The sequence below is a fragment of the Hemicordylus capensis genome, chromosome 6 (assembly GCF_027244095.1).
Source record: "Hemicordylus capensis ecotype Gifberg chromosome 6, rHemCap1.1.pri, whole genome shotgun sequence".
Classification (NCBI taxonomy): Eukaryota; Metazoa; Chordata; class Lepidosauria; order Squamata; family Cordylidae; genus Hemicordylus; species Hemicordylus capensis.
The window spans coordinates 14,799,579-14,819,758 of NC_069662.1; the positions used below are offsets into that span (position 1 = coordinate 14,799,579).

The 20,180-nt window shown below is 49.9% G+C and overlaps 1 protein-coding gene and 1 long non-coding RNA gene across 2 annotated transcripts in view; one reads left to right on the plus strand and one right to left on the minus strand.

Moving 5' to 3' along the window:
* ORAI3 (ORAI calcium release-activated calcium modulator 3) lies at positions 1-19,044 on the plus strand. The gene is made up of 2 exons (XM_053260605.1): positions 1-823; positions 18,316-19,044. Exons 1-2 carry the CDS (start codon positions 569-571, stop codon positions 18,895-18,897), a joined length of 837 nt encoding a protein of 278 aa, XP_053116580.1. The 5' UTR covers positions 1-568; the 3' UTR covers positions 18,898-19,044.
* The window catches only part of LOC128329424 (uncharacterized), a 13,865-nt gene continuing 10,404 nt past the window's right edge, over positions 16,720-20,180 (minus strand). The window contains exon 2 of the long non-coding RNA XR_008309646.1: positions 16,720-18,933. This is a non-coding gene — a long non-coding RNA (uncharacterized LOC128329424). The remainder of the gene's footprint in view (positions 18,934-20,180) is intronic.

Here is a 20,180-nt window from a genome sequence, read left to right on the forward strand (position 1 = left end):
ATCGCAACTTTTGCCCCGGCGCGGCGTCGGATCCGATTCCGGGCTCCCTCCGGACTTCCCTCCAGCAAGCACTCGCTCGCATCCCCCTTCCTCTGCCCCCCGCCGCCTCCCTCCCTCCCCGGTTCCTTCCCTCCCGCCGCCTGCTCGAGGCGTCCTCCTGCTCCTCGGGCTCCTTCTTCGAGCCCTTGGCAACCTCTCTCCCTCCTTCCGCTCTTCGCAGCTCCCCACGCTTGGGTGGGCGCGCCGCCTTCTCCCACTTGGCCAGCATCGCCCCACCTCGGCATCCCGCAGCCTCCTCCCTCTGTCTCCCCGCGCCCGCTCCAGAAATCCCTGCTGCAACCCTTGACTTTTCTCCGCCCCCCGCCCCCCAAGAACTTGCGACCGGCTCCCCGGTTCTTTTCCTTTCCTTCCTTCCTTCCTGGGTCGGTCCGCCCCCGCCCGCCCGCCAGCCCCAGAGCTAGCAGAGGTGCTGCGGCTGCTGCCCACTTCTTCCTGGCGCCCCCCTTCTCCCCCCCCCCGCCCCGCCAGCTCTTTTCCTGCGACTGGCCCATCCCCTCCTCCAGGTCTGATGAAGCCCGGTGAGGGCGCTGAGGGGGCAGATGGCGAGGGGGCGGAAGGGGAGCGGGAGCCCCTGAACCCCGAGTCCACAGAGACTCTGGGCGTCTCGGCCACCTACCGGGAGTTCGTCCGGCGAAGCTACCTGGAGCTGATGAGTGCCAACCAGCACTCCCTGCATGCCCTCAACTGGCGGCGCCTCTACCTCAGCCGAGCCAAGCTCAAAGCCTCCAGCCGGACCTCAGCCCTGCTTTCCGGGTTTGCCATGGTAAGTGGGGGTGGTGGGAAAGCTGACCCGCGCCCAGCGCCTCACCCCCAGCTTCCCGGAGTGCCGGCTGCTCCGACTGCTGGCCTGCTCGCTTCCTCTTGACTGTAGCGCTAACTGTTACACCCCACTGCCTTGCCTTTCCAAAACAGGAACCCAGAGCTGTGTGGAGATGCTACTCATGGCAGGGGCTCTCAGACTTGGGACTCCCCCCCAAGATGTGGTTGGACTACAGCTCCCATCATCTCCGGCCATTGCAGCTGGGGATGATGGGAATTGTAGTCCAACTACTTTCTGGGGACCCGTTTGAGAACCCTTGGCCTATGGCTTGCCCCCAGCTTGGCTTCCCCATTGCCTCTCTTCCTAGTTCAGAAGATTGGGTGGGGGGTTGTTGTAGATTTTGTTTTTTGTTGTGGATTTTGTTTTTCAATACTGCTAAAACATACTGCATTTCTCCACTGACGAGGACCTCAGAAAGCTTGCTGCTGTGCTAATAACTTGGTCCTCCCAGTCCCTTCACTGCCCCAGATACAGAGGTTTTTAAACTGTGGTCCATGGGCTACCAGCGGTCTGTAAACTTGGTCCAGGTGGTCCTCGCAAGTGTTGCAGAACTGTTAAGAATATCTGTCATTCGCTCTGCCCGTCATTTATAATCTGCAAATTGCCTTGAGAGCTAGCAGTTGGTGGTATACAAATATAATAAATAAGAGTTGTGTGCTCTGATGTATAGAACAGCAACAAAACTGTATTAAATGATGCCCAAAGCAACTTGGTCAAGTGGTCCCAACCAAAAAAAAAAAGGGTGGGGTTTTTTTTTTTTTTTTTTTGAGAATTTCGGTTCTAGGACATCCATATTCCCTCTCTTCTATCCCTCCCAAACTTCTGACCTCCCTCCTTCCCAGAGTTCTGCATAGAGCCCAGGAGTCCTGACACCCATTGATCCACATCTGCTTTTTAAAATGCTTTGGACAGTATGGGAGGATTGTGATGTATTTCCAGGATGGATGGCTCCTTCCAAGACCCCAAGAGTTCGGCATTTGGGAGCCAGGACTCCCGGGCCGCACCCCACCTCTGAGGCTTTCTTCTTCTACGTTTCCAGAAGATGGTGAACGTTTTGAGATGGCTGTAGCTTAGAGGCTGCCCTGTGCTGTTTAGTATGAATGAGAGTGCAGGGGCAGAGCCTGCTCCCTGCAAAGTAGTTACCAGCCTGAGAACTGAGCTAGAAGAATGATCTGAAAGCTCCCAGACCCCCTCTTCTGCTTCCCAAGCTTAAGACTAACAGCTTTCTTGTGGCATAAGTTTTCCTGGACTAGAGTCTGCTTCATCTGATCTAGCTGCATGCTGTGTAGTCTAGCGGCTCCTAACCTTGGATTCCCAGATGTTGACTACAACTCCCATCATCCCCAGCTGTAGTGCCCTTTAGGGGGGATTGTGGGGGTTGTAGTCAACAACATCAGGATGACTTTGAGTACCAGTTGCTTCATGGAGGAGAGGTCTGTCATCGGCTACTAGTTGGAGGGCTAAAGGCCACCTCAAGCCTCAAAGGCAGGATGCCTCTGAGTACCAGTTGCAGGGGAGTAAGAGCAGGAGGGAGGGCATGCCCTCAACTCCTGCCTGTAGGCTTCCAGTGGCATCTGGTGGGCCACTGTGTGAAACAGGATGCTAGACTAGATGGGTCTTGGGCCCGATCCAGCAGGGCTGTTCTTATGTTCTTAAATCCCTGATAAAGAGAACACTGACTCCCCAGATCTTGTTGGACTGCAGCTCCCATCATCCATGGCCTTTGGCTATGGGAACTGGTTGGGGATGATGGGAATTGTAGCCCAACAACATCGGGGGATCTGAGTCTAGTTGCCGCTGCTCCAGTCCACAGAAATTATGCTCTGGGATTTATGTTCTTGATGTGGTAGGTTTGCTGTAGCAGCCGAACACAGCCACTCCTTTGGAATTTGGTTAGGAGATCAGGCATCTTCGAAAAGGACTGCCTTTCTGATATCGTGTGGGGAAGCTCTGCGAGGTCATGTTTCCATCTCCTTGTAGCGCAATGCTTGGCTTGGTTATTGGAGCCACCTCTAGCTCTATCAGCTCTGGGTCCTTGACTGCTCAGATTCTAACCTTTACTTGCAGGTCTTCGGCTATTGTGGCTGGGGGTGATGGGAGTTAGGAACGTAGGAAGCTGCCATATACTGAGTCAGACCATTGGTCTATCTAGTTCACTATTGTTTTCACAGACTGGCAGTGGCTGCAGGCAGGAATCTCTCTCAGCCCTATCTTGGAGAAGCCAGGGAGGGAACTTGGAACCTTCTGCTCTTCCCATTCATATACAACCAGGGCAGACCCGGCTTAGCTAAGGGGACAAGCCAAGCTTGCTACCACAAGACCAGCTCTCCTCTCCTGAGTTCTAGCCCAGCAGCCTCTGAGCACCCACATCTGAGGACACCTTGATATATTTGATGGTGTATGAGCTGTCCAAGAAGTTGGATAACAGCACAGGAAGTCTAGAGTTCTTGTCATGCTCCGAATGAGCACCTTCCCTCCTTAAAATGCAACTTCCTTAAGACACTCTTCTTACCCTTTTGAGCCCTGCCTGGCTCACAGCCTAAGTACTTCTAAAGGGGGGCGATTGGTTTAGCCAGAATTCTTGCTCTTCTGAAAACAAGCTCTTCTTCTGTAAGTGGAAGCTGTCATGTTGCAAACTTAAAAAGCTGCTTTGGAAGGGGGGGGTGGAATAGGTGGGCAAATGGGTGCTGCATGCTGACCAAATCTAGGCTCTGTTCCTGCCCTCGGCAGGCCCCCTTAGGACAAAGAAGGGTCCACAAACGTGTTGCCTTTGACCTCCTGATGGCACTGTTGAGCCAGTGGGCCCTTTTCCGGTCTTGGGTCCAAATACTTTTCCATCTCTTGTGGCTGATTTCAACCCTGGTATAATAATGGGAATCCAGTCACATCATTTTAATTATTAAATGCTGTTGAGACCTGCTCAGCAATGCTTAATGGTCCTAATTCAGCCCTTGTGGTGGTGGTTTATAATTTATAAGCACCTAGGAATTGGCTCCTGATCATCCAGCACAGCTGTTTCCATGTTCTTATTGTGTATGAGCAAGGAAACAAATATCACTGGGCTTTATATTTCTGCAAAACATCATATCTGTACTCCTTCCCCCTCTTAATTATGCTTGGTGTTTTTGCTGATTCAAAGTCTCCCCACTTTTAAAAATGTACTGTTATATCCCGCTCTTCCTCCAAGGAGCCCAGAGTGATATACATGATTATGTTGATCCTCACAACAACCCTCTGAGGTAGGCTAGGCTGAAAGATAAGTGATAGGCCCAGAGTCACCCAGTGAGTTTTGTGGCAGAATGGGGATTTGAACTTGGGTCTCTCCAGTCTCCTCACAACAACCCCACAACAACACTCTTACTGCTATACAAGACTCCCCCCACACCCCGCCCAAGCTTCAAATACATTTTTTAAAACTGAAAATAAGATTGAAAGCTGCTCAGACGTACACCAAAATAATAAATAAACTCACTCCCTAATAAATAGTCTACTGATCCAGGACAGTGCTCCAGAAATGGGTAAAATCTGTTTATTGGTGACTCCCCTAGGAATATTTACCTCTAGACGGCCAACTAGACAGTCAGTTGGCAATGTCTGATCAGTCGTCTGACTGATTGAAATTTCAAAACATCGAAAAGAAGTGGAGGAAGAAAGACAGCCAAATTGTCAAAGTGGAAAAGGCGACCAAGCTTATCAGGGTCTTGGTGCTTCTGAGGCCTTCTGGTTTTGAATCAAGTAGTGCAAAGTGGAACGGATGGAGCTGCTTTCTGAATCTTTGAACATTATGGCGCTTCCCTAGAACTTTCCCTCATGTGTTGTATATGACTGTCAGAACGTGGCTTACCAAGGGGATATTGCCTATACTTTGAGTGGCTGCCATCTTGAAAGATGGTGGATCAGCAAAAACAAAAAACAAAAATTCCCAGTGGATCCCATAGGACTCCTTCCCATGTGCTGTGAACTTGGTGTGTATCTGATGGTCAACACAAGGGTTACAAAAGGGCGTTGCCTGCTCTTTGAGTGGCTGCCATCTTGAAATAACATGGGGGATCGCCAAAAAAATACCTCAGTGGAGGTCTCATAAGAACATAAAAACATAAGAACAACCCTGCTGGATCAGGTCCAAGGCCCATCTAGTCCAGCATCCTGTTTTGCACAATGGCCCACCAGATGCCGCTGGAAGTCACAGGCAGGAGTTGAGGGCATGCCCTCTCTCCTGCTGTTACTCCCCTGCAACTGGTACTCAGAGGCATCCTGCCTTTGAGGCTGGAGGTGGCCTTTAGCCCTCCAACTAGTAGCCGATGATAGAGCTCTTCTCCATGAAGTTATCCAAACCCCTCTTAAAGCCATCCAGGTTGTTGGCTGTCACCACATCTTGTGGCAGAGAATTCCACAAGTGGATTATGCATTGTGTGGAAAAAATACTTCGGTTTGTTGGTCCTAGACTTCCTGGCAATCAATTTCATGGGATGACCCCTGGTTCTAGTGTTATGTGAGAGGGAGAAGAATTTCTCTCTATCCACTTTCTCCACACCATGCATGATTTTATAGACCTCTATCATGTCTCCCCACAGTTGTCTTTTTTCTAAACTAAATAGCCATATAGTCTTGCCTCATAAGAGAGCTGCTCTAGGCCCCTGATCATCTTGGTTGCCCTCTTCTGCACCTTTTCCAGTTCGACAATGGCCTTCTTTAGATGTGACCAGAACTGTACACAGTACTCCAGGTGTGGCCGCACCATAGTTTTGTATAAGGACATTATAATATGAGCAGTTTTATTTTCAGTTCCATTCCTAATGATCCCTAGCATGGAACTGGCCTGTTTCACAGCTGCCGCACATTGAGTGGACACTTTCCAAGAGCTGTCCACCACAACCCCAAGATCCCTCTCCTGGTCAGTCACCAACAGCTCAGATCCCATCAGCGTATACTTGAAGTTGGGGTTTTTCGTCCCAATGTGCATCACTTTACACTTGCTGACACTGAAGCGCATTTGCCATTTTGTCGCCCACTCCTCCAGTTTGGAGAGATCCTTTTAGAGCTCCTCTTAAGCAGTTTTGGATTTCACTACCCTAAAGAGTTTGGTATTGTAAGCGTATAATATTCTGGAATTTGATCACAGGTTTCCTACCTGCCACAAAAACTCACAAGATTCCCATCTAGACTTCCTCTGAGCCATGAATGGTGTTTAGGAAGCTGCAGGGTTTTTTAAAAAAACACATCTAATGAAATAATAAATATTACCATACTTCAAAATCCCGCTGTTTCCATTGGTGAGCTTTGCATGTTCTCTACGTTTGGTTGGAGCTTCTCCTCCTGCAGATCTGGGCTTTCATCACCCCACCCCAACTGCAAGGCTTTCTGCCACCTTAGGTAAATATTATTTCAATAGCACCACACCCTGTCCTAGAGGATACGGCAGCTTACAATTTTTTTTTTAAAAAAAAGCATCTACTATGTTAAAAAGGATGCCCACTTAGCAACAAAAAGCCCTCTCAAATACAAATGTATGTTTTCAGTTTTAAAATCACACAAAGAGTATGCTGGATCGTGATCAGAAGTCCATCTAGTCTGGCGTCTCCCCCACCTACCCAGCCAAATGCTTCCTGCAAACCCAGAAACAGGGCGTGAAGGCATCAGAACTCAGTTTTCAGTAGCTAGGATCTGGTACTTGGAGGTAGACTGCCTCTAAAGATGGAGGCTCCATGTTGTTATCATGGCTAAGAGCCATCATAAGCCTCTGCTCCATGGATTTGTCTAAATTCTCCCGGTTGGTGAATCAAACCTTGGCTTCTCACAGCGTTGGTGAGAATCCTTGATGCTACTGAGTTTACCAGGAGATGGTCTTGAATCGACTTGCACTCCATCAGCAAACACCCCCCCCCCCCCGGTTTGAAGGCATCACTATCCACCCCATCCAGGGCCTGTGGTAGCCCTCATCCATCCTGCAGTTTATGCTTGAGGCTCCAGCATGTTGAATTCTCCAAGGGCGATCCTTTCATGAGGCTAGGCGAGATGGTTGCCTCAGGCTGTGGATCACCAGGGCACCAGCAGAGCAGCAAAATATCCCTGTCGCCATCACCCGGGTAGCTATTGGGGGCCATGCTGACCCTGGCAAACTTTGCAAGGAGGGCCTCTCCTCACACTCTTTATTTTATTTAAAATACATATCGTCCGCCTCTCCTGTACAATACTGCTCAGGACAGCTTGCGAGAATAGCAAAACTTTGCAAAAAGCACAAGGCAGGAAGAGGAGGCTGCTAGCAACCTTCTCTCTATGCCCCTTTAAAAGTTGGCAAGGGTTGGTTTGGGAAGGGGGCTGCCCCCCTACCACCACCGGGGGTATGGGCACCATGGCTCCCCCTGCCGTGAATTCCCTCCCTCCACAGGGGATGTCATCTCTCCCTGTCTTGGGGTTCTTCTGATTCCCTCTGCCTGAATCCAAGGTAATGATACTTGACATTTATAGAGCACTTTAGAGTACGGCCAGAGCGCTCCACATGCAACTTGTTGCTTTCCTCCTTACAATAACCCTGCAGGGTAGGTCAATATTAGGTTATCGCCCTGCTCTTTCCCTCCCCTCAGTGTTTTTGTTTTAAACTTGGAACACATTTTTTAAAAAAGAGGCTTTTTAATTTCTCACCTGTTGCTTATATCTGATAGGTTCTTTCGTTTTTATAATTCTTAGTAGCTTTTAAAATAACTTTTAATTTGAAACTTAAATTCGGATTGTGGTTTGGGCTTGAACTTGTTTAACTTGATTCAGTTAATTGTATTTGATTTTACGTTGTAACTGTTTTATAAATGTTGTGAGCCAGCCCGAGCGGTAGTGTACTGGAGGGTCAACACCGACTTGACGGCACTTAATCAATCAATCAATCAATCAATCAATCAATCAATTTTCCACTTCCAGTGTGGTGGTATGCTTTTACTGCCCTGACCATCGAGCCTCCTGCAGCAGCCATATTGGCAGTGGTGTTTTAAAAGCTTTAAAAACACAAAAACTGCAACAAAATGTCATTGCTGTTGTCAGAGGAATGGCAACGCAAATGGGCAGGAATGTCCTCCAAAGAGGACTCCGCAGAGAGAGTTCAGCAGTTTGTTGGTTGTTGACTCACCCTCACCCTCACCCTGACTTAACACTTTGCTCTGTGCAGAAGCGACTGCAGTTTTACTCTAATTGTTTGGGGGTAGGGATAAAGAAGGGGTGGGAGCACAGAGCAAGCTATAAATGTAACAATACCGTCACCTCCTGTTTTCCTTCTGAAGGGGGTTAGACTTGGCCAAATATCACCAAGAGCATCTGCCCCGAGTTGGTACCAATGGCCCAAACTCGTGGACCAGTAGCGGAGTCAGGCCAGCAGTGGCCTGTGTCCAGCTGCCACACCAGCCCCACCCCCTAAGTCTGATGTCAGACACGGGGTTAGCCACGCTCCCTCCATCTGACGGCAGATGCAGGGGGCGTGGTCTGTTTCCCAAACGGGGCTGCATGGCTCCACTCGGGAGCGAAACCAAACCCCTGCATCTGACGCAGGGGATGTGTCGGGGCCACGAGGAGCGGCCCCTGGGGGTTGGTGGCCAGGGTTCTTTGAACCCGGTCGCCTGATGGTGGCTATGCCCCTGTCATGTGACACAGCACATTGATTATGTTGCTGATGGGGAGGCTAAAGCTGAGAGGATGTGGTTTTGCTTCAGGCCTCTTTGTGGGCTGACGGCTGAAGTGAGATCTAAAGCTGTTTATCTAAAGCTGGGATGGGACACTTCCTGATTCACAGCTAAGTCTCTGTGCAATCTCGTTCTAGGCTTGATTACTTGGAGATAGGATTGCCAACATTTCGTTGCCAGAATGAGGGACACAAGTTGTGGGGGGTGGGCTGGCTACGGGGGGAGGTGTATGCATTGGTAATAAGAGCCTGAGTAGCACTGACGTATCTATAATTGAATTATATGCTATTGAATAATGCCAGCATTGTTATTATTTAGAACAGGGTTTCTTAACTTTGGGCCCCCAGATGTTGTTGGACTACAACTCCCAGAATCTCCAGCTACAAAGGCCATGTCTGGGGATTCTGGGAGTTGTAGTCCAACAACATGTGGGGGCCCAAGGTTAAGAAACCCTAATTTAGAACATATTCGAGTTATACCACCTTTCAGCCCAAAACTTATCAAAGCTAGAAGCTGCTTGCCCCACCACCAAAATGAGGGGCAAATGCTTGTCCCTATAGGGACCAACATTTCATCCCTGAAATGAGGGATGTGCCACGTAATGAGGGACAGTTGGCAACCCTCCTTTTTGGAGATAAGTATGAATTGAGTGGGGCTTGCTCCCACGCAAGGGTGCATAGGATTTCAGCTTGAGCTATGAGTGCTTCTCAGACATTTGCCCAGGTTTGTTTGTTGCTGTGTTCATTTTTGCAAGGGGTCATTTCTTTCACTATGGAGCAGGGCTGTACAACTTTGGCACGCTGGCTGTTGTTGGACTACAATTCCCATCATCCTCGGCCACTGTGGCCAATGGCCAGGGGTGATGGGAATCTTAGTTCAACGACTGTTGGAGGACAGTTTTGTGCAACCCTGCCATAGAGTGAAAGAGCTGGTATGCCATGGTTAGTGTGTTGGAGTTAAAGCCAGGGAATCTGGGTTCAAATCCCTGTTCAGTGGTGAGGCCCATGGGGCGATCTTCTCTCAGCCCAGGGGTTTCTCTGGTGGACTACAACTCCCACCATCCACAGCTAGCTATGGTGGCTGTGGATGATGGGAGTTGTAGCCCAACAACATCTGGCACCTCTGGGCTAAGAGAAGGTCCCCCAGTGGGCCTCAAACTCCCATCATCCACAGCCACAATGGCTGGCTGTGGATGATGGGAGTTGTAGTCTAACAGCATCTCAGCACCTAAGGTTGGCAGTCCTTGTCCTAGGCTAATCCATCTCACAAAGCTGTAATGAATAAGAAGGGAGGAGGCCACCATATCCGCTCCCTGGATTTCTTGGAGGAAAGATGGGATAATAAATAGCATCCACGTCTTTCTTGCCCAGCCGGGTCCCAAGGCAAAACTGCATTCCACGCTGTGTGATCTCATTTGCTTGTAACCAAAGCAACAGGGAGCTTAGGCAGGGAAGGGAGGATCTGAGACATTAGGTCCTTTGCAAGGCCTATTTCTGCACTTTTTTAGGATGGGAGAGTGTGGCAAGAATGTTCTGAGACACAATGGGAAAGGTTTCCCCCTCGGGTGGGTGCCACTTGGTTTGCAGGGAGGCAAAATACAGGGTTGTCGTGATGCACGTGAAGTCTCCAGTTCGAATATCGCCTCAGGCAAGAATTCCTTACGTAGCTTGGAGCAAACCGCTAAAATTAATCCTCGGGCAAACGGCTCCAGGCATGAAGAGGAACAGTGACCTGATTACTTCACCACAGACATTGGTAGCATAGTGGCCTACCTCACAGAGTTGTTGTCAGGATCACTTACAGAGGGCTCTTCTGAATCATTCAAAGACCTTAATAATAATAATAATAATAATAATAATTCGATTTCTATACCGCCCTTCCAAAAATGGCTCAGGGCAGTTTACAAAGAGAAATAACAAATAAGATGGCTCCCTGTCCCCAAAGGGCTCACATTCTAAAAAGAAACATAAGACAGACACCAGCAACAGTCACTGGAAGTACTGTGCTGGGGGTGGATAGGGCCAGTTACTCTCCCCCTGCTAAATAAAGAGAATCACCACGGTAAAAGGTGCTTCTTTGTCCAGTTAGCAGGGGATGTACCTTACAAGTTCTCACTTCTATTATTGTGAGGGCTTTTTTTGGCGTATGAACATACAGTACAAAGCTGCCTTATACTGAGTCAGACCACTTGGCCATCCAGCCTAGAATTGTCTGCTTTGGCTGGCAGCAGTTTTCCTGCAAAGCAGCTGTTCTACCGTTGAGCTATGGCCCCACTCCTGTAGGGGGCAGTAGTTCCAGTTTGAGATAAGCTGGGAACTGGGGTAGAAATAATACTTCTTTGGAGCCATGAAATTGTATTGTATTGATTTATACCGCCCAAAACTGACGTCTCTGGACAGTTTACAACAAAATGATACAAATTAAAACAAAATAAATGCACTGCAACAATTTAAAATTTAACACAATATTAAGACTCTTTTAATACATCTCTTTGATTTATGTATTCATTTAAAATATTTTCATCCCGCCCTGGAACAAATAAAATAACAAGAGAGCAGAGTGCCTCTGATCATGAACAGAGAGCTTTATCCACTTTCACAGACCTCCAAGTGGGCTCAAGTCACAGCCCCTTTCTTTATTTTATTTACATTTTATATTCCGCTCCTCCTCCAAGGAGCCCAGAGCGGTGTACTGCATACTTGAGTTTCTCTTTCACAACGACCCTGTGAAGTAGGTTAGGCTGAGAGAGAAGTGACTGGCCCAAAATCACCCAGCAAGTCTCAGGGCTGAATGGGGATTGGAACTCGGGTCTCCCTGGTCCTAGTCCAGCACTCTAACCACTACACCACACTGGCTCTCACTTTTCTTTTTTTTAGAAACAATTCAGTGGCTACCAGCCAGGTCCAGCTTCCAGGGCTTGGCACTTGCATGTATCCCAATTTGTGAGATGAACCCATACCTGCCTATATGTTGCTGCTGTGAGAATTAGTCTTCCCAGGTGCAGGGTGAGGACAGGCGGCCACAGACATGGGAGGGTGCACATGCTTTCTATGCCCGACTGTCCTAGACCAGGGGTTATATAGCAAGCTGCCTTCTACTGAGTCAGGCCATTGGCCCATCTAGCTCAGCATTGTCTGCACAGACTGGCAGCGGCTTCTCCAGGGTTGCAGGCAGGGGTCTCTCTCAGCCCTATCTTGGAGATGCTGCCAGGGTGGGAACTTGGAACCTCCTGCCGGCAAGCAGGCAGGTGCCTTTCCCAGAGCGGCTTCCAGCGCTACCGTGCTCACACACGTAGTCCCCCATACCAATACAAACCAGGGTGGACCCTGCTTAGCCAAGGGGACCATTCATGCTTGCTACCACCAGACCAGCTCTCTTCCCATCTCAGCCTGGTCTCGGCCTCGGATGTGGTTGACCCACAGCTCCTAATAATCTGCAGCCACAATGGACTGTGAGGTTGGGAGTCCCTGGGCTAGACAGAAGCCATATCTGCATTAGAAATTCACTGTCTAGAAAGTGGGCCTGAGGAGCAGGGTAAACGGGCCATTCTCTCTCTCTCTCTCTCTCTCTCTCTCTCTCTCTCTCTCTCTCGGGAGATAGCTGAGAAGGACAGGGAAGGGCAACGCACAGCAGTCTCCGGCCCATGGAAATGGGGTGGTGGCTGCTGGCAGGATGCCCCCTCCGAGCTGCAGAAGCCAAGAGGTGAATGCCTGGTCAGAATCCTCCAATGACCCCGTGCTGCTGGCAGGGCTGGGGAGATATTCTGGGTCTGTCAGCCACTCTCTCACGAGGGACCTCCTAATGAGGCTCAGAGGGAGTATGGAGGGGAATGCCCTGCTTGATATGGGTCATGCTTAGAGCAGGAGATGCTGGGAGCCAACGGTTTGGGGTTTCTGGGAGGAGAGGAATGCCCGATGGTTCGTGTGAGGGAACAGGAAGCTAGGCTAGGGTTCCTTCTCCAGATATGCAGAGGAGATGCTACCACTGGAATTTTTGGATTCGGGCATTCCTCTCCTTGTCACTCAGAAGCAGGAGGCATTCTGCATATGTTCAGAGACACTCGTGATTTTAAAGGTTCCAGGCTTGAGCGGGGTAGAATTGCAACCTTGTCAGCAACCCCGCCAGCTCAGTTAGAATAGAAATTGTCTGGGTCTTTAAATCTGGCCTAGCCCTCTGTGGCTCTTCCGTCTTCAAAGGGATGGGGTGCTCTCTACATGCCCCGAGGCACCCTATCCATTGCTGTACAATAAAATTCCGTTCTTCGGTGGAGAGAGGGCAAGCACACCCTGCCCATGCAAAGAGGTTATGTGTCCTCAGAGGGTGTTTGGAGGTGCCCTACCCTTGGGCCTGTTTTTCAAAAATAAAATTCCATTCCCCTCTCGGGAGGAGCTGAAGCACTCCTTGGACACCCTCGGGAGCATCTCCTCACGAGGGCCAGAATTTTGGACATGCAAACAGCAACCGGCTCCCCTAGGGCTGGGCCTCTGGACCCAGGACTGAGGGGGCAAGGCTGCCCCTTGGTGTACATCCTCCCCCCCTCCCCTCCCCTCCCCTCCCCTCCCCCCCTTCCATTCATCCCCTGGAGACTTTGGCCAAGGCTCTCAAGCACGTGCTGTTTGTGGGGTTGGAGCCAGCCTCCTGTCAGCACTCGGTTTAATGCGGCCCACTTTCTGAAAATAAGCCTCGGCTGCCACCGCTGCCGCTGCCTCCCCCCACTCTCCGAGAGTAACTTGACTCGGTGCCCCAAGGCTGTGGGTCTGGGCAGGGGTGGGTTTGTGGATTTTAGCTCACTGTGACACAGTGCACACACCCCCCCACACCCACACACCCCTACTCCTCAGTGCTCACATCGGGGAGTTTGGTCAACCCTTGCTTTAGGGAGGGCAGCCTCCCCACTGCTCCAGCTCCTTAAACTCTTACTTTTCACTTCCCAGAAGTTTTGGTGTCCAGCCAGGCTGTGAGAAGGGACCTGTGCCTTGTTCTGGGTTAAATCCGTCGGCCTTCTGCTACCACCGCCACCCTAGTTCTCTGGGGAAACTGCCAAGGAACTGGGATCCCTGCCAGCGTTTGAACTATGACCGGTCAAAATAGAATATGGGGCACCTTCTCCTGTCCCTGAAGAGGGTCCCAGTGCCAAGTCAGGGCTTATGAGGCAGGCTACCAGAAAGCTGGCCATGACGTTTCTCGCTTCAGCCAGAGAAGCAGGAAGACGGTTGTGCGGGTGGGGACAGAAAGGGACCCTGCACGTCCCTTCCCCACTTGAAGCCCACAACTGAAGTTACAGAACCCCAGTTCAGAGAGGAGGAACTTCCAAAGGGGCGTCTGTTGAAAGAAAACCAGCCAAGGATCTTGTAAGATCTGACAGACGAACCATTTTATTGTAGCATACCTTTTTGGTGAGCTACGGTCCGCTTCATTAGCTGCGCGTTGTCCTCTGCTGACAGGTGCACAAATACACACGGAGACAGAGAAAGAGAAAGGCCTGTAAACAGGGAAGTTTAGGGAAACACAAGAGGTATGGTCTGTGCAGAGTAAATGCAAAAGCTAAACACAGGGACCATTCAGGACTGCAGTTGGAGAGAATTACTCAAAGTAGCCCCATTGAAATTAAAAAGACAGTTGGGGAGTAGTTTTCCTCATTGTGTCAGCCAGTGGTGCAGGTGCGTAGTAAGCTTGGAGTGGGCCCTGGGACATGAAGTGAAGATGCTCCCCCGCCCCCCGCCCTTTTATTCAGAGATGCTCAAGGGTGAGAACAAAGAGCAAGCTGTTACCCAGCTAACGGCTCCCCCCTCTCTCGGGGGCATTTGTGTCCCCCACCCTGTGTTCAGTTGTCCACCCCTGCACTGGTGCTAATGAAATCTTCCAAGACTTGCAAAATTCATTTCTGTATTTATTTTTACATTTATATCCCTCTCATCCTCCCAGGAGCCCAGAGTGGTGTACATGGTTATGAGTATCCACACAACCACTCTGTGAGGTAGGCTAGGCTGGGAGACGTGGCTGACCCTGAGTTGCTGAAAGGGGATTTGATCTCGGGTCTCCCCAGTCCTAGTCTAGCACTCGAAGCACTACACCAGGGGCTCCCAACCTGTGGTCCTCCAGATGTTGCTGAGCTACAACCCCCATCATCCCCAACTACAAATAAATTGTGGCTGGGGATGATGGGAGTTGTAGTTCAGCAACATCTGGAGGACCACAGGATGGGAACCCTTGCAGTACACCACTCAACAGTGGCAGGGGCAGGAAGCTATTGTTGGTTTTCAAACAAATAGAATCCAATCTCATGATGGATGCAAATTCAGCATAATTCCCCTTTAGAAGTTCCCTTGTTGAAGAATGGTGACTTTCAAATCAGCAGCAGGAGTGTCCTGGGAAACTGACACATTCTCCCACCGGTTTCTGAATGTTGCCGTTTTCAGCGCTTGAGTTGTGTCCGAAGGCCTCTGTTGGCAGGTGATGGCATGCATTGTGTGTGTGTGTGTGTGTGTGTGTGTGTGTGTATAAGTGTAATCTCATGTTATCAGAGGCATGGCTGACAGGTTATCCTGGTTCAGGGCTGGCTCATAGTAGAAATAGCGCCTTGGGAACATAGGAACATAGAACTGAGGCCATATACTAAGTCAGACCATTGGTCTATCTAGCTCAGTATTGTCTTCACAGACTGGCAGCGGCTTCTCCAAGGTTGCAGGCAGGAATCTCTCTCAGCCCTATCTTGGAGAAGCCAGGGAGGGAACTTGGAACCTTCTGCTCTTCCCAGAGCGGCTCCATTCCCTGAGGGGAATATCTTGCAGTGCTCACATATCAAGTCTCCCATTCATATGCAACCAGGGCAGACCCTGCTTAGCTAAGGGGACAAGTCATGCTTGCTACCACAAGACCAGCTCTCCTCTCCTAGCAGGGAGGTTGTTAGAGATGGCCTAGTTGACATCATAAATGCCTCACTGAGGGAGGGCAGGATGCCTCCACGATTGAAGGAGACAATGTGAGACCTTTGCTTAAGAACCCTGCCCTAGAGCACTCAGTGACGGATAATTATAAGCCAGTCTCCAACATCCCTTGGGTGGGCAAGGTAATTGAAGAGTGGTGGCTGATCCACTCCAGACAGTTTGGGATGATACTGATTAGCTAGATCCATTTCAAACTGGCTTTAGGGCAGGCTATGGGGTGGATGGAGATAGCTTTGGTCAGCCTGATGGGTGATCTCTACCAAGGAATGGACAGAGGGAGTGTGACTCTGTTGGTTCTTTTGAGAAACAACTACCTTTGGCATCCACCCCCCCCCCCGCCCCCCGCCCACAATTCAGACAGCCAAACTGTGTTTCGGCACATCCCTAGTCTGTAGTCACTGATGATGTATTAGAGTAGTTTTAGCTAGCAGCTGTAGGTGTACCGGTGCTGTCCCGTCACGTCTGGATCTGTCCTATAGTACGTTATTCCTGGGTACCCCTCTGGTCTTCTCAGTCTGTAGTCTTGCTTTTGGGTGGGTATTGTCAGGTGTCAAGAAATATTGTCTCTGTTCACCAGCCAGATAGAAATTTTTTACTCACCAAGTTATGCCGGTACATTACGCATCAGGATCTTTTTTCCGCTCGCCAGGCATCATTTTTCAGTTGTCACAGACGAGTAGATTGGTGGATTTCCTGAGGCCTGGGTATTGTAGCTTTAGGAATGCCAGTGGTCAGTGCTTCAGGTGCAAGTCTTTGTCTGAACTGGAAAAAATGCAGTTGTGTTGTAGGGCTTGGGTATAGGCCAGGCCTGCTCAACTTAGGCCCCCCAGCTGTTTTTGGACTACAAACCCCATAATTCTCAGCCACAGCAGCCAATAGCCAGGGATTATGGGAATTGTAGGCCAACATCTGCAGGAGGGCCGAAGTTGAGCAGGCCTGGTATAGGCAATGGCTCATCATGTGGTGTTTTCTAGGTGGAAGCTGGAAGGATGTAGAAAACGTGGGTGGTCAGTGGATTCCGGTTGAAGTGGAACGTCTGTGGCCTAGACCAGTGGCTCCCAGTCTTGGGTCCCCAGATGCTATTGGGCTTCAAAATAAACAGATAGATAGATAGATAGATAGATAGATAGATTTGTATACCGCCCAAATGAGCAGTGCCCTTGGGATGGTCTAAATCAAAGGGGGGGGCAATGTTTAACATTAAAACAATGTTATGGATAAAAATGAATAAATTATTATTATTTATTATTATTTATTCGATTTCTAGACCACCCTTACAGAATAACTCAGGGCGGTTTACAAATGCCACAAAACAGTTAAAATCAATCAATAATCAAAACCAGAAACTTTTTTAAAATACGACGGCTAAAAAAGAAACAATTTAAAATCTTATTTAAAAAACCAATACATCAAGAACCCTTTAAAACAATTAAAAAACCTTGGAAGGCCAGGCCGAACAGAGTGATAAAACAACCAATGAAGCCAATCAAACGAGAAAAGCTCACAGCCAGCCAGTATAAACCACAGATTACACGTTGAATGCTTGGCAGAACAAGAAGGTTTTTGCCTGGTCCCTAAATCTGTACAAAGAGGTTGCCAGGCAGATCTCTCTAGAGAGGGCATTCCACAGGTGGGAGGCGGAGTGGCTATTGAAAAGTCTCTCTCTTTGGTGGTCGCCTGTTGCACCATTGTGGGCAGTAATACTCCGCAGAGAAGAGCCTCCAAAGAAGATCTCCTAGGCCATTGTGCCCGGCTGATCAGAATCGTAGTCCAACAGCATCAGGCGGCTGAAGGTTGGAAACCCATGGTCTAGTTGTATGGGAAGATCCAGAAAATAAATCTGCTACTTGGACTGGTCCAGTCTCAAGTTGATGGTGGGATGAGCGCTGAGGTCCTGGTGGGATTTCCCAAGGGCCTCCTGTCCACGAGAGGAGGAGAAATGCTCGGCCCACCCAGCCCAATTCTCTACAGGGCAACCCATATTTGTTTGGCATTCATTAATGCTACTCTTGCTTGGAAGCACTAATCAAACTGAAATGCCGCTAAGATACCTTGGCCTCAGCCACCCCATCTGCAATATGGGCATAATAGCAGTTTTGAATTTTATAAGAAAGGTGGGATATGGATTTTAAAAATAAATAATAATGAGTAAGTGAGAGTACAGTGGCTAAGTGGCAGTGAACAGTTTCGAACAGAGAAAGAAAAGTGAATGGACCGAAAGTCCATTCACATGATCTGTTCACCGCTTGTGCAATGAGTGTACAGTGTACACAGGTACAGATCTGTACACAGTACAGTCATTTACATGTTATGTTGAACACAGGTACAGAAGTGCAGTTCCTATCTGAAACATGCATTTGAAGGGCCTGTATCCAAGTTCACTTTTAAAATGAACACAGGTACAGTCATTCACACAATCACATCTACAAGTGTAAGACAACCGTACATTTGTACAATATAATGTCTGAATCAGGCTTGAGTTTCTCACTGGAGTTAGCTAGAAACTGGGATGCAATCTTGTGGGAGGCATGGAGGTCGGTGCACAAGTTGCTTCTTGGGTACCTGATGTCTGCAGCAGGATTAGCTGCCTGTTGTTGGAGTGCGGAGTGCCTGTTTGCTTCCCCCTATGCTCTGCTGTCACATTTGTCAATAAAGCAATTGTTGCCAACGGTACTGTTGAGTCTCTAGTGTGCTCTCCTCCAAAGGAAACTAAACGCAGTTGTGTTGTCCCTAGAACTTCTTGTTGCTTGGGATCACGGAATAACATACATGTTAGGTATCTGTCAGTGTTTAAGTAATGAGTGATAATCCTGTGCTTTGTCAGGTGGCCATGGTGGAGGTGCAGCTAGAGGATTATGACTACCCACGGGAGCTGCTGGTTGCCTTCAGTGCCTGCACCACCGTCCTGGTGGCCGTCCACCTCTTTGCCCTCATGGTAAGCACCTGCATCTTGCCGAACATTGAGGCCGTCAGCAACATCCACAACCTCAACTCGGTCAACGAGTCGCCCCACGAACGCATGCACCGCTACATCGAGCTCGCCTGGGGCTTCTCCACGGCCTTGGGGATCTTCCTCTTCCTTACCGAGGTGGTGCTGATCTGCTGGGTCAAGTTTATGCCCGTTGGCAGCGTCCCCTCCTCCAGGAAGTGCTGCACGCCCACTCCGGTCCCCGGCGCTGGGAACACCACTGAGGCAACCACCTTGCAGGACAGCCCCGGTTGGAATGCTGCCATGGCCTCCACCATTATCATGGTCCCGGTCGGTGTGGTCTTCATCATCTTTGCTTTGCACTTCTACCGGTCTCTGGTAGGCCACAAAACTGACCGGCACCAGCAAGAACTGGAGGAACTCTCCCAGATCAAACACCAGTTGGATGGAGAAGCCATGGCACTGCAGGTGGTGTGAGGCTCGGTGGCCTTGTTCGAGCCCTTGTGGGGCGGACTGTTATTTCGAGAGAGAAAGGAAACGGTAAGGGAAACAGGAAGGGACTGTCCTGCTGACATGGCTTGGGGCCAACACGGAAGTAACCACAACAGTTGGAACTTAACCAAAGCTTCCTGCGACTCTTTTTCCTTTGTGAAAGCGGGGCGGGGTTTCCCCCTTGCTGTTTTAACAAAATTCTCTCACATCCCCCAGAAAACAGACGCGGAGGAGGAGGAGGAGGTGGTGGAGGTGGAGGTGGAGGTGGGGTTTTGGAACAATTTGTTGAAATGGATGCTGCCTGAAAATGAGTCGTGGGAAGTTGAACCCTGTCTAAACGTCCGCTGCTGTCATTTGACAGACTTTTAAAATAATGCAATGAAATGTTTACTCAAAGCAGCCTCTGAAGAAAGGGACGGCATTCGTCTCCTGAGAGAGAGAGACAGTGGCTTAGCCTCTTTGGATGCCATTTGGTCTGTATTCACAGGGGCTGGGATTTACAACCAGAGTGGGTGGGGGAAGTTGGAAGACATTGGATTTGTCAGTTCCTCTTGTCCTTGGCCCGTCCCCCCGCTCCCCTCCCCTCCCCATGCGTGCGCTCTCTCGCTCTCTCTCACTCACACACACAAGTGCACACACACACACCATCTTTATCAAGTAGGAATGTGGCTAGCCTAGAGGTCACCAACCAGCAGCCGCCGGACCATTTTTCCCCCCCTTCAGGGGTTGTTGTCTAGGACTTTGGGGCTTGAATTGGGAACTTCAAAGCCTGGAACTTGGCCAAGTGTGCCCTGGGCCTCTGTGTACTGAGGCTGCAGAGGCCGCTTCTGATACAGCAACTGCCTGCAACCTGGGTCCCATACTGGCATCTAGGAGAAGGGTTCTTGATGAGGCTGGCTTGGACCACCTGGACTTCCCTTGCTCGGCCAACAGTGCAGTGCCTTTTGCACCCCGATCTTCAAGCTCCAGCTCCACGTGTCTGCCTTGTACACACACACACTCAGGGGAGGCCCACGGCACTGCAGCATTTGCGGCGAGGTGCAAAATGCTGGCTTGCCCAACGGTTGTGGTGGAGGCCGCCCACTTTCCAAAGTGACCCTTGCAAGCCTCCGGGGCAGGGAGGAGGGGAGGTTGCCAGCCACCTCTCCCTTGCAAGGGGAGGGGAGTTGCTCCTTGCAAAGCTTGCAGGAGTCAGGTTGGTCCTGAAGAGCATCCCCATGGGGGGGGGGTCTCCCACACCTGGGGCTGCTCCTGATGGGTCCATTCTG